Source organism: Talpa occidentalis, unplaced genomic scaffold (genome assembly GCF_014898055.3).
Source record: "Talpa occidentalis isolate TD23 unplaced genomic scaffold, MPIMG_talOcc4v2.1 talOcc4.13, whole genome shotgun sequence".
NCBI lineage: Eukaryota > Metazoa > Chordata > Mammalia > Eulipotyphla > Talpidae > Talpa > Talpa occidentalis.
Genome location: NW_023601322.1, coordinates 97,983,572 through 97,996,906, shown reverse-complemented (window position 1 = coordinate 97,996,906; position 13,335 = coordinate 97,983,572). Strand labels below are relative to the sequence as shown.

Below are 13,335 nucleotides of genomic sequence, written 5' to 3'. Positions count from 1 at the left end.
GTCAACTGTTTCTAAACCTTTGTATTTTGGAACTCTCAGTTTTAAAAATGACTCGCTCTCCCAGTGATGTGTGCTGACAGCTGCTGTCCAGAGGAAATGGCAGGGATGTGCTCCCTAACAGGGGAAAGCCGGAGGGCATCAAAAAAGGTCAGGAATCATCTCAGAAAGTGGAGCGATCGCATCCAGGAAACTGGGTTTCTAGTTGATTCCAGGAGCGCTCGCACGAGTCTGTGCGTACAGAGACTCATATTTATTACAGAAAAAGCAGTAAACTGACTGCCTCAGCTTCCGCTTCCACCTATGCCAAGCATTCCTTCTTCACAGTATCACAACATCCAAGCCACTGTCCTTAAAGTGTCCAAGTTTTCTCAGAAAAGCATGAAATCTGGGGCCTCCCCGGTGGTGCAACAGGTTGAGGGCAGCGCTGTGAAGCTGTCCGCAGCCTCTGCAGCGCGGGTTCGATTCCTAGCCTGCCAGGGAAATACCCACATCGCGCGGCAGACCTCTCCTGACTCGCCTGCTGCTCCCCTCAGCAGTGTTTGTGGTCCGTCTGTCTGTTCTCTTCCCTGCTCTGTCTCCGGTGTATTCTCTCACCCTCCCACACCTCTGGCCTACACCCCAGTTCTTCTATAAAAAAATATTTACAAAAAAAAAAAAAAAAAACTCATGAAATCAGAATTTACGTGAAACAACTTTCAGCTTCTTTTTAGAGACACACACCAGGAAGCTTACCTGCTGTTGTCCTTATAACTTACAGAAATATTTCAGAATCCTCCAGCAATGCATTCAAATTCATCTGCTTATCTCACAAAGAGAAAGCAAGGAGCAAAGAATAAGAAAAGCCATTGAAGAAACAAGCCGAAAGGATCTTCATTCACACACACACATACACAAGTGTAAATTGCAGACATGGATATTGAGTTTATACATAGCTTGGTTTTTTTAAAATCTGTTTTTTCAGGTGGCTCATGAAAGTCATTATTTCGAATTCCAGAGGTGAATTCAAGTAACAGTTCACTTACTTGGAATATATCTATGGACGTGATATTGTAGGCTTCGTTTACAATTAATTCTGATTTAGAAAATTTATGTCTAGAATACCGTCTTTAAAATATTAAAAACATGTATATTGGAAAAATATGTTAATGAGTCTGCGACTTAATTTTTCTCTGTGCATTAGAACACACACATGCTATTTCGGGCCCACTGGCAATAGCTGCAAATGCTAATTAAGAGGGAAACATTAATGTGAACTGAACAAAATCACTATCGCCCCTGAACACTACCGCGTTCAACTTTCTCAGTCAGTTTCTATCATTAACCCAAACCATGTTGTCAAAAGCAAGCTGAAAAATGGAGATTGTGACACCTCTGAGACCACTCTTCTCTCTGCGGCTCTAAATCTTCCCTGAAATTCAAATAACCCACTTTGTCTACAGCGAAGTAGAATTCCCGTATATAAGAATCTTTTTGTCCCCCCCATAAGAAATGAAATCGGCAAATGAGGCAGATCAAGAAAGCTTTGGGCCTACTTTGTCCCATTTTCACTGTGGTAGATTTAGATTAATGCATGATTCTTTTTCTGCAGTGATTTTTTTGCAATGGCTGTGACATTACAAATTTTCTAGCTTGAAAGTAAATAAGGAAAATAAGGAATTACTAAACTTTCACTTAAGGAAAAAACCCATCTCCAATATAGATACTTGAAATTGCATCCCGTGGTTTCGTGTCCCTCTGTCGCCGAAGGAGCCTGTTTCAAGAGGAATGAAGGACGGGGAAGGGGAGCGACCGTGGGCTGGCTTCAGGGCGACATCGCATGTGGGTCGGGGTGACCAGTGGACACCCTTTCCAGTCTTCTCAATCAACCCTATTTTTCTAGTATGATGGTTAAAAATTCAGTTCCGCCACATTTCAATTCCAGAGTTTTCTCTACAAAAGGAAGTGACCTCTTTTCTTTCGAATAGCCTTTCTAATTTCCATCCCATTATTGAAAAGAGAACCAAGAATTTTTGGTAACCACTCAAATAGTGGAATAAAGATAAAGAAACCCATAAACATTTAAAGAATTCTCCCTATTTCAAAGAAGAGAGAGATTTCTCTTTATAACAGCACACATTTGAGCTCCCCCGCTAGCCAAGTGAGAAGCCAGAATATGCAGAAGACAATCTCCCCCTTGCCAGTGACTCCCGTGACTCCACGGGAGGGAAACATTATGTGTTGTATTTTACCGCAACGTTAGCTCTGAGGAACTGTTAAAAGTCTCGTGCTAACCCATCCTCAGATTTTAAGTATCTGGTATTACGGTTAAGTCGATAGAAGGATATATAATTCCGCAGGGTAATTAAATTAGTGAGAGCTCGCAAGAAATTCAACTCAAAATAAGGAAATTCAACTCTGTGTAAATGCTACGTAAAATGCATTTCCAATGTGAAGGCAAGCCAACAGCTGTAACCTCTTTAAGAACAGGTACTTGGAGAGGAAAGTAAACCCACGCTTTGTGTATGTCCACCTGCACAGACACACCATCAACCACAAAGGCTAAGTCAGTGCCAAGTGTGCCCCTCGGGCCGGTCCTGGCAGACCGATGACTTCAGGGACTTTGGATGTTTTGAGCCAGTCGTGACAGAAACAGGAAACCCGTTACAGAAACGCGTAGACTAGAATCAAAAGGAGCCTCGAAAGATGGTCCAGTCCATCCCTCTGTCCAGGGCGGAACAGAACCCCGCGCTCTCCCCAACAAGGGAGAAGGCGAAACTTGAATGAGAAGTATCAGAGCAAACCCTGATGGTCTGGCTTGCCCCGCTCGTGGGGGATTTCTGAAAGACAACGTTAAGCCTGTTCTACTGGGAGTGCCAGGCTATTTCCCAGGAGAGAGGAAGGGGGTGAGCGCGGCCGTGCAGGTGTGGCGTGTGTGCACGTGTGGTATGCGCAGCGGCTAGGTGTGTGCGCACTATGAGTGTGGAGACAATGCTGCCCACTTGCACTGTCGAGAGCTTAGTTGGAATAGCTGACATCTCACAGCCCAGGAAGCAGTGTCAGTAGCAGAAGTCTCCCCGTGAGAGGGCAGCAGGGGGCCAAGTGGGCCAGGAGGCTGGCAGCACTGTCAGCCTTTCCCGTTCGGCCTGCAAGGGCGCCGAGAGCGGGGCGCAGAGGTCTCGGCTGGGCTCCTCCGGAGGAACAGGAACCCGAGGCCTGAGGGATGGCAACCTGCCTCCCAGGGCCACCCCTGAGCCCTGAGCTCGAGTGTGTAGGGTGGCAAACCGGCTTTGACTTGGCTTCCTTCAAGGGATCAGAAGGGGGAGCTGTGGTGGTTGCCGGTGCCCACAGGGCCCCCTCTCCTGGCCACCGCGCACTAGCCACAGTGGAGCGGTGCCTGCGCTCCCTCCCTGAGCGCGTCTGTGTGGCCGTTTGCGAGGGAATGTGAGTTTTTGTGACAGAGAGACGGTAACTGGCACAAAACGTTCCCTCTCCCAATCTGCCTCCAGCGCCCCTTTTGCTAAGAGGCGGGCACGGAGACACTGTCATTTCCTCACTTTGCTTCCTCCCGGGTGATGTCCAGACAGTTCTACAGGCACGGGAAGGGAGCATCTGTGACGCTTTCTGACTGACCTTCCTTTCCTGAAGGAAGTGATGAGCAGAGGAGAACCTGAAGGGGAAGAACTTCTCTGCCAGGTGGTGAGAGATAATTCTGCAGCCCCAGACCCGGACCCAAACCATCCAGACTGGAGTCCTGCTCTACCCCCGCCCCCGATGTGTGCTTTGCGCAAATGCCTCAATTTCTCTGCTTGCAGAATGAGGGGAACAGGGCGGCGCTCTTTGGGTCGTGAGGTTTACATAAATGTGAAGCGCTTGCAACAGTGCCTGGCACACCGCAGCTGTTAGGTGTTAGCCATTTACATCATCAACCCGACGCCTTGGCAAAATGCGGAGACTGTCACTTTCCCCCACCGGTCCAGCCGCAGGAATAAAACCCTGGCCCCCTCCCTGACTAGCATCCACTCATCACCTCCCCACCCCCAGGGTGGCCACCCGCCCAGCCGCCCTGCCCCGCACCTGCCCCACACCTGAGGAGCAGGGAAGGTGGAGGAGCGCAAATCAGACAAGCACTTGCGCAAGAGAAGCGCGCTGGGCCCTACCTCTCCGGGCTGGCGAGTGTTTGGGGGTGTTTTCCTACCTGCCCCAGGTTTTTGCCCTTCTTACTGCCGCTGAAAGCCAGTCCTTGGTATATGCCCGCAGATCGATTGGCGGCCTGGGCAGGCGTCTCGCCGCCCAGGGAGGACTTGATGGAGTTGAGCTTGGCCCGCGAGCTGCCGAGCTGGGAGCTCTCCACCATCAGCACCGCGGCCAGGAGCAGCAGACAGCGGGAAGAGTCCTTGCTCCGCATCCCCGCAGCCATCTCCCGCGCGGTCGGGCGCAGCCCGGAGAGGTGCTGCTGGAGGGCGGGGAGGACCCCAACGGGGCCTCTCGCTGAGGATGCGGGGGCTCGCGGCCGGCCCGGCACCCTGAGGATTCAGTCCCAAGCCTCAGACCGCAGCGAGCGCCGGCAGCAGCCCCGCTTCTCCGGGGCAGGAAGTCGCAGCGGCTGGAAGCAATCAGAGGCCCGGCTGAGGAGGCGTGACCGCGGCCAGAAGAGCCGGCCCCGCCGGCCGCGCCTCCCGCGCTCCGCACCTCCGCGCCCGCGGTCCGCCGCGCCGACCAGGCGGCCGCGCTCGTCCCTTCCTCGGCGGCGGCGGCTTTTCTCCTTCCTTCTCCGCCCTCCGTGTCTCCACCTCGCCGGACACAGCCCCCGCGAGAGCCCGAGGCGCGCTCGGGGCGCCCCCCGCCCGGCCGAGGGTCCGCGCCGCCCTGGAAGCCCTGGCGCAGGGCCGCGGGCACCGCTCGGCTGGCAGCGATGCCCTGGGCGTCTGGGCGCCGGGTCCCTCCTCGTCTGGCTTCACCTCCGCCCCTTGGCTTTTTATAGCCTCCAAGTGGGTTTTTTCCCTCCGCCCCCAATTCAAGAGTGACAAAGAGTGAAAACGTCCCCCGCGTTCCCGCCCCCTCGTCTCCTTCCCCGTTCTGGGGAGCCCCCTCCCGCTCGCCCTCTTCTCCCTGCCCCTCCCGCCTCCCCACGCCGAGGAAGTGGGATTCACCCCAGAGGAGGGCGCGGGCTCCCCGCTCCCCAGCCCGCTCCGGCGCGGGACGGAACTGTGGGAACAGATCGCGGGCACATGTGGAAGTAGCGGGGAGGGGGTGGGTGGGGAGGGGGTGCACTGCCGCGGGACCCCAGCATCCCTTCCTGGGTCCCTGCACCCAGCCTCAGCCCCGACTCCGGCAGCCTGGGGAGCCCCACTTTAACAGGGCGGGCGGGCGGGGTGCGCTCGCTGGGCCACTGCCTGGACGGCGCGGCGCGGCGCGCGGGAGGAGAGGGCCAGGAGCGGGAAAGGTGTCCTCCTCCTGTCCTCCCTCCCAGGTGACCTCGAGTCCCCCGCCGCCCCTCCGGCCAGAGGCAGCGGGGCGCAGTCTCCGCGTCTGCGGCGGGAGCGCGCGGCCCGGGCGCCTCTGAAAGTTGCGCTCCGCGGCCGGGAGCCGCCTCTGCGGAGCAGCCCCAGCTGCGAGTGCTGGGCGGGCGGTCTCTGAGGTGCTGCCTTCCCAGGCGCCGAGCCTAGCCCCGGCCACTCCCGGGTCTCTCCTGGGAGCCCTGCCGCTCCCCTGGCGGGCTCGCTGCTGAAGGTCTGAAGGGGCTCGGAGAGCCGGAGACTTGGGCACGCGGGCGCGGGGCGCTTGGGGGCGCCAGCGGCAGTGGCTGGAGCAGCAGGGGCATGCTGCTGGAGACCAGCTGTCCCCGGCTGGCGCCGGGCTTGGAAAGCTTTGCCCTGTCAGCTTAGACGGTTCCAAAGCCGGGGTGGGGGTGGGGGTGGGGGATTGCGGGGTTGAGCAGTAGTTGCATTTCCCCCCCTCCCCTCAGGCCAGGACTCGCAGCAAAGGACGCGGCGTGGCACAGCTCCAGGAGCACCTCTGCACCCGGCCTCCTCAGCTTCCACACCTGAGCTGGCACCCACCTGTACCCATCTGGGTGGACCGTCCAGGCCGTGGCTAAGGACACGGGTGACACCGCTCTTTTCCCTCCGAAGAGCTGGGTACTAGAGGGACCGTACAGCGAGCTGCTCCCAGGCGACTCCAGCCCTGCATACTTCTCTGTCGCATCTGTGAGTCTGTCTGCTATGAAATTTTTCATTTTCCTGAAAGTGTTCTGTTCTTCTGTTTGCTTTTAATACACGAGCAATGGGAGATGAAAACTTAGGAAACCTCTGGCATGCTTTGCCTAAGGAAGAGATTTAAAAAAAAATATTTTTTTGCCTTTTAAAATTCTGCCCGGGAGTGGCTGTGGGGGGACAAACAAAACATTCCGGCATCCCAGGCACTTGTGGAAGGCAAGCAGACGCGCCCTTCTTACTTAGGAACTTGGGGTTCGGTGCCACACTTTACAGAAGGGGCAGCTTGTGCCTTTACTTTGATTTGCCAATCAGAAAAGGGGAAAATGGTAAGAATTTGCTCCTAGCTTAACAATTTACATATTGAACCTGGTACTTTAAAGAGCATCTTAGAGCCATGTGGGCAGACGAGAACGAGCCTGCTGACTGGAAGGGCGGGTGGGCCCCAGCGGCTGCAGGACAGCCTGGACCAAGAGGCCATCCGGAGAGGCTCACCTGTTCCCTCAGTACCCACAGCCTCCTACCTCCACTCAAAACACCTAGGTCACAGGTGCGACCAATAGGGAGTGTGCCAGGCAGCTGGGCAGTGTGTTCACTCAAGAGCGGACGACCCCCTCAGCTGAGCGTCCTGAGAGAGGGCTCCGCTGGGGCTCGTGCGACACCCTGGCCTCTGCCAAAGCAAACTGTGCCCGACACTCAAGTCTGCAGGTGGGGCTGGCACACTCGCCTACCCGAAACCTGCGCTACAACACCCCTGAGGCCACCAGAACGACCGAGCCAGCTTCTTTCAAGGCCGCAGGTGCTCTGGACGGCTCTGCGCCATGAGAGCTGGGCGCGGGGCCTGCACGCGGACCAGGGCCTCGACACAAAGCAGCAACTGCAAGGACGTGTGTGGAATCAGGATGCGCGCTTTGCAGTATCCCTGGAAGACCAGACTGCCTAGGGAGGAAATACACGAAAGCAACACTTACAGGAGCCAGGAGAAGCCTGTGCCTGAAGAACATGGCCTCTGCTCCCCTTCTCCTGGCCATGCTGCCCCCAGCGCCTTCACCTGTGGCTCCTCACTGCCCTGGGCGGCGGATTCCAGCTCCTGGTTTCCTTCCCAGTACTTCACCCCCAGGTGAGCTGTATGTGGCCTCTAATTTTTACCCCGTCATCTGTCCCTGCACTAGTAAGCGCCCCTAAACCACCCACTTAGCCATTGCTCATGTATTCACTGCCTATCGCTTAGGATTAGGGCCCGCGGGTGCGAGGTGAGTCTCAGTGTGGAGGGGCTGGCAGCCCAGCTCCAGGCCTGGCCCCTCGGACAGCAGCCTCGGCCTGTTGGGAGTCGCTGCTATGAGCCTCCCTCTGCTGAGCTGCCCTTGGCTGCGAATCCTGCTAACCTCAGCCTCACCCAGCGTGGCACCTGGGACGCTAGAGCTGGTTAGAGTCATGTGCCCGTGGGAACACCACGGCTAGAGGCGACCCTGGCGGCCGTTCCTTTCCTCAGAAGCACACTTACTAGTGTATGGCAGAGAGGGGGACGCTGGCCTTTGTGGCTGAAACCCAGTCAAGCCATTAGAAATAGAAACATGGGAGTACGGCAGAGGTAGGGGGACGTTAATGTAGAGCCCCAAATCATCTTGTGCGCACACATGGACACAGAAAGCCTTCGCCTTGTTGCATGGCCACAGCCTTGGGGAAGACGCTTATGTGGGTCTCCTCTCTCCAGAGCACCCAGATTTACCAGCTTCCCACTGGGCCAGTTCCCACGCCCTGGTGTACGCGCGGGCAAGCTGGATGATGCTCACTCGGCCCAGGGAGCAAGCGTGTGCTGCTGGCAGTTACGCTTCAAGCAACCTGTAATAAATGTAAGTCAGCACTGGAGCTGTAAATGTTTCCTGATGTGAAAGCGGCATCTGCTCTTTGACCGCTGCCGAAGGCTCAGCCCCCTCCCTTCTGCCCTGACGCCGAGGACAAGGCACCAGCCAGCGAGAGAAGGAAAGGCTCACTGGTCCCAACTCAGTACCTTCCAGGGAGCCCCCGGGATATCAGACTTGTTGGCCATCGGAAATTCTTTGCATCGGCCACCGACGTGAGGGAGGCACAGTGGCCAGTTCCTGTCCCTCGAGCCTGAACCCAATGCATAGAACACGTGCAAGTAACACGGACGCGCGGATGGGCAACCTGCTCCGCTCTCGGGCGCGCAAGTGACCTCAGGCAGAAGAGAAATTGGAATCAATTTCCCAGTGTTTCAGGCCTAACCTTTCCCTGTGATGACAATTTCTGCTGGTTCTAGACCCTGCATGTCCTTGCTAGGGTTTACTTACTCCTGCTAAGTTCTGGCAAGCTGTTTCAAGAGTCATCTTTGCAGACAGTACTATACTTGGCAATGAAAGAGAAATATGTTTAATTCTTTTTTAAAAAATATGTTTATTTCTTGAATGAGTTCATTGCAAGAAATCTCATTTTCTCTTGAGATCCTCAGGACTGGCGGCATCCAGCCTCTCCCCTTAGCTCTCGGGCTCTACAGCAGGGCGAAGCTGGGGCTGCCTCCGTGCTTTTGACAGGACCTCATAGGAAGGCGCTTCAGCAACACGCATTTTTTAAACGCCCGTTTTGGCTGTTATTTTTATGGGGGGGGGGGTGTTTGTTGGCTGACTTGTTGGTTTTAATTAACAATGAACTGCTAAGATTTGGAAGCCACAGTGAGTTGGGCAAAATATTCTATGAGACTTAGCCTGCCAACCACAAGACAGAATGACTTCTACCCTGTTACCACTGCAGATTATTTCCAAAACAAACATTACTCCAGTGGGAAAATGATCGAAAATCTGGCGATTTAATACTCAGAAATAATGTGATCACTTAAAGCAGGCAACCAGAGAGAGAACGGCAGCTCATTAACGCTCACAAACGGGAGCTGAACAACAGCGGCCAGTGGGCCGTGTGCAGCGCGCCCGCTCAACCATCTGAAATGAGGACAGATAAACATGGCAAAACTTCACAACAAAAACTGTGCCACAGATTAAAAAGTAAAATGTATAAAAAGTAAAAAGTGTATCTTACCTGGGTCCTCCGTGGTGGTACAAGGGGTTCAGCCACGGCACTATGAAGCCATCACAGCCTCTGCAGCACGAGTTCAATTCCTGGCCAGAAAGCTACCCACATGGCACAGCAGACCTCTCCTGTCTCCCCGCCGCTCTCCTCAGCAGTGTATTTCAGTATATCTGCCTGTTCTGCTCCCCCCTCAGTCTCTGGTGACTCTTCTTACTCCCTGCACCTCTGGCCTGTACCCCAGTTATTACATGCATAAAAAAATCAATCTTTAACAAAAGTATATCTTACCTTTTGATGTTCTAGGAACAGGACACAATGCATAAAAAAAACAGTTGGAGGGAGGTGTGAAAAGTTGAGATTTCAAATTTCAGTCCACAAAACAACTTTATACATAATAGGCTTGGAATATATGGCAATCGTAATAATAACAAAAACAACAACTACCAAGCTCTAGCGAATGCTTGCTCCGTGCCAGGCTTATTAGGGTCTCTCCCTGTATTATACGCCATCATCTCCTACTCCCGGCTCACGAGTCATGCCATCAAAGCAGTCCAAAGTCTCATATTAAGATAAACCCATGTCAGAGCAGCCCAGTGCACAGCAGGCCCTCATCTGCAGTGCAGGTGCTCAGTGGTGGCACCGTTTGGGAAGTACCCGGGACAGGCAGAGCCCAGAAGAGGAAAACAGAGGTGCCTTGGCTGAGTGCACCAGGGCCTCACACTGATTTCCCCGAAGGAGACCGGAAAAATTACTTGGCCCCACCAAGAATCACAAATAAGCCCAAGAATACAAGCCATGAGCTCACACACTGCAGCTCTGTCTAACACAGCAAAATGATTATTTAACAGAGAACCAAAAAATACACTGTTCTTTAAGGATGGCATCTTGGTCTGCTAAGGCTGCTGCAAGAAAACACTACAGGCTGGAGGCGCAAACAAGAGAAATAATAGAAATGTATTTTCTTACAGTTCTGGAGGTGGAAGTCCAAGGTCACAGCATTTGCAGGTGAGTTTCAGCTGAGGTCTCTCTCTGTGGCTTGCACGGGGCGCCTTCTGACTTTTCGCTGTGTCATCACAATGGATTTATCGACACAGTACACATTAAAATGCTTGGGGTAAAGTAATACTTCTGTACAAAAGGCAAATAGTGCCCTGCCACACTCCTAAATTAATGTCATCTATTCACAAAAGCATCATTCCAATTTTCCTGCTGCCAGTTTACTTCTGAGCCAAGTTAGTGATATTGGTTTCCTTACCTTCCTCCTGTGTGTGAACTGTAGTGACAGGTGAGCCCAGCCGACAGGCTGGAGGTGATTGCTAAGATCCCACAGGGCCTGAAAAAAGAAAACAGAGAAAACATGCTGATTGTCAAGAAGATAAGGCTATTTCTACTTTTAAAAACAGTACTTCATTAATGAAAGATGGAAACAAAATACAGGAGTATGTGATACAAAATGAAATCACTGTAGATCAAAGAAAAGGAGCGGCAAGCAAAAATAGTGATCTAGCAATCAGCAAGTGGTTCTGTCACTAACTTAATTTGTACATTTAGTTCATTTGATTTGTTTAGTTTACTCAGTAAATTAATAGCCACTTGGAATCACAGCACCTTTAATTACTTCAAGGCAGTGCTAAATATGCAGGAACAGAGGGAGTATCTCATTTCCTTAAAAATGCTCATGAAATAATTTTTAAATATATGTACACTTTGACCACCTAGTTCTTAAATTATCAAGAAATCTGAGTAAAAGTCAGCTCAAATTTAGTTTCATATTGTGCTGGTTGGTGTTTCTGAAATCCCTAACATGCTATTTTGGTTATTAGTGTGAAGAACGTAGGAGCAGACTTGCGACAGAAGAGCTGCTTCCACATTCTAAAAGTGGGTGAGCCTTGTGCCCCAACGCCATGCTGTGTGTTTTCATTCACAAGAACATGAAAGCTTACATCTTCGTCCATTTGCCTTTTCATTATTAAAAAGTGTATGCATATGATCTTAGCATTAATAAAATTATTCAAATTTTAGAAACTATTCTTTTGTTCTGTAATTTTGAATATAATTCAGCCCTCCACTTAACGCTAGCTGTAGCACTGGGGCAGTGATGTGCAAACGGGTACTCTTTCTAACATGAAAGGGCAAATACATTCACGGAATTACCTGGCTATCCTCCTATGTCTGCGTAATTCTAGGTCACCCACTACAAATCCTACACTTGCAAGTTCTTATAGAAAGTTGTACTTATTACCATCAAACACTCTTCATTCTCTTTAGCTGAGTACAGATACAGCCTAAATCCACTAATTATGGGTTAATTTGTACTCTCTCTGTCCCTCATTTGTAAAGCATTTTCTAAACTTAGCAGACATGGTTATCTACTTCTCTGTCTCAATGGCCCATTAATATCAGAATACCTTTAAGGAAATAACTCTGAAGAATGCCTCTAAGGAAATCCACATATATGGGGGATGGAAATTGCACTCTAATAATATTCTCTGACCAGAGAATAGTTCCTATTAACTACTAGTAATTTTTTTAATTGATTATATTATACAGCTATTATTTGTCTGGAAGAGTAGGAGAGTTTCAAGGTAATGCAGTAGATGGCAGTAATGCACATTGAGCAATGCTAAGAAAGAGGAAGTGCTAGAGACTTTTACAAAAGGATCTACTTTAGAGAAAAGTGCTTAAAGGTGTTTCCTGTATCAGTGTTATTGGATGATTGCTACCTGACAAAAGAAATCACCTACTTTTGCTATGATGGAGTTGCAGTACTTCTCAAATTACAAATTGCAGTTAAGATTGCATCCCCCCCCAAAAAAAAATCAAAAAGCTCTCCTTTACCCAACTACACACAATGAGCCCTCTTTGTCAGGGTCACATGGAGGTTGCCCAAGTGGTTGTGAAGTCCACTGTAAAATCTCCAACAAGCCACTCACAAACAAAGGAAATTATACGACGTTGCAAATGGTCCAATGAATGTGCAGAAAGAGTAGGAAATTAAGAACAACTAATCTCATTTACTACCATTTTATTCGCAAACGTTCTCTGGTTACCTGAGGGGGAAAAAAAAAAGAAAAGAAAAACATGAAACAAAATCTAAGGATCTCAGCACTTAACTTCCTTTGGTTGTTGTGAATGTCCACTACCTTGACAGTGTTCATGCCCTGGTTCTTTCATAATCAGTTGCAATAAGGTGCTTCCCTCCTCGCTCATTCTATTCCGACTTTATCCTGTATTCTACTTCTTGAGATAAACCTTCTAACAAAGCAATTCCAACAAAAGGGCACAATGTTATTCAAAAATACCAGAGATAAAAATTTGAAGGTAGAGTCTAGAAAGAACGACAGCATTTTAAAAAAGATCCTGTTATTCAAAACCAAAAGGAAGACACTAGGACAACAAAACCAGAAGACAGACAATATCTGCAGTAAAATTAGGCAACAGGGTGAATGTAGTAGCTGAAGGCCCACATAATATCAGTACCTGTGAAAAAGGACATTAAGGGAAAATAACAGGGCTCTTTAACAAGACCGCACCAATCCTCTCTAGGTTCTGTTGCAGATGACACAGCCAGTCAGAGCAGAGTAGCAGAAACCAGAGGGGAATGTGATCTGCAGGCTCCAAATCAAAGAATAGAGTCTCCCAGTGAGGAGTCACAGGAACAGAATCCAAATTGAACAGACCAGGAATAACAGGGACAAAGAAAGAAAAAGTCTGGCTACAAATGAGTAAAGGGAGGAAGCCAGTCTCAGAAACATGAGATCATTTTGAAAGTCACTCCAGAAACACAATACAAGGGGGAGTGTAAGAACCAAGAAGCTAGAAAAGTCATTTGGCCAACCATTTTTCTAATAGCAAAAAAAGGACATATTTGCTATGAAAATGGGCAACAAAAACATTGTGGCCCAATTCTGTTTAAATTTAATATGGGGATAAAAGAGAATAAGGACTAAAATATTATCACTATAAGCAAGCCAAAAAGCATTGCCCAGTAAACACATAAAAATAGTAACAATATTTCACAACATGCCAAAGGAAATAAAGATTAAATCATAAAATATCAGAAACCACCAACAGAACAACTTCTAATATGTTTAAAGAAAAG

At 50.4% G+C, this 13,335-nt stretch overlaps 1 protein-coding gene and 1 long non-coding RNA gene across 2 annotated transcripts in view; one reads left to right on the top strand and one right to left on the bottom strand.

The window, feature by feature from the left end:
* DKK2 (dickkopf WNT signaling pathway inhibitor 2) overlaps positions 1-4,557 on the bottom strand; it is an 87,017-nt gene extending 82,460 nt beyond the window's left edge. Inside the window, exon 1 of the mRNA XM_037509582.2 lies at positions 4,175-4,557. Coding sequence (XP_037365479.1) covers positions 4,175-4,396 — 222 coding nt within the window. The 5' untranslated portion in view covers positions 4,397-4,557. The remainder of the gene's footprint in view (positions 1-4,174) is intronic.
* A 1,384-nt stretch (positions 4,558-5,941) lies between these two features.
* Positions 5,942-11,223, top strand: LOC129145660 (uncharacterized). Its single transcript, XR_008551566.1, has 3 exons — positions 5,942-6,185; positions 10,202-10,238; positions 11,057-11,223. It is a non-coding gene; the product is annotated as an uncharacterized LOC129145660 (long non-coding RNA).
* The last annotated feature ends 2,112 nt before the right edge of the window (positions 11,224-13,335 follow it).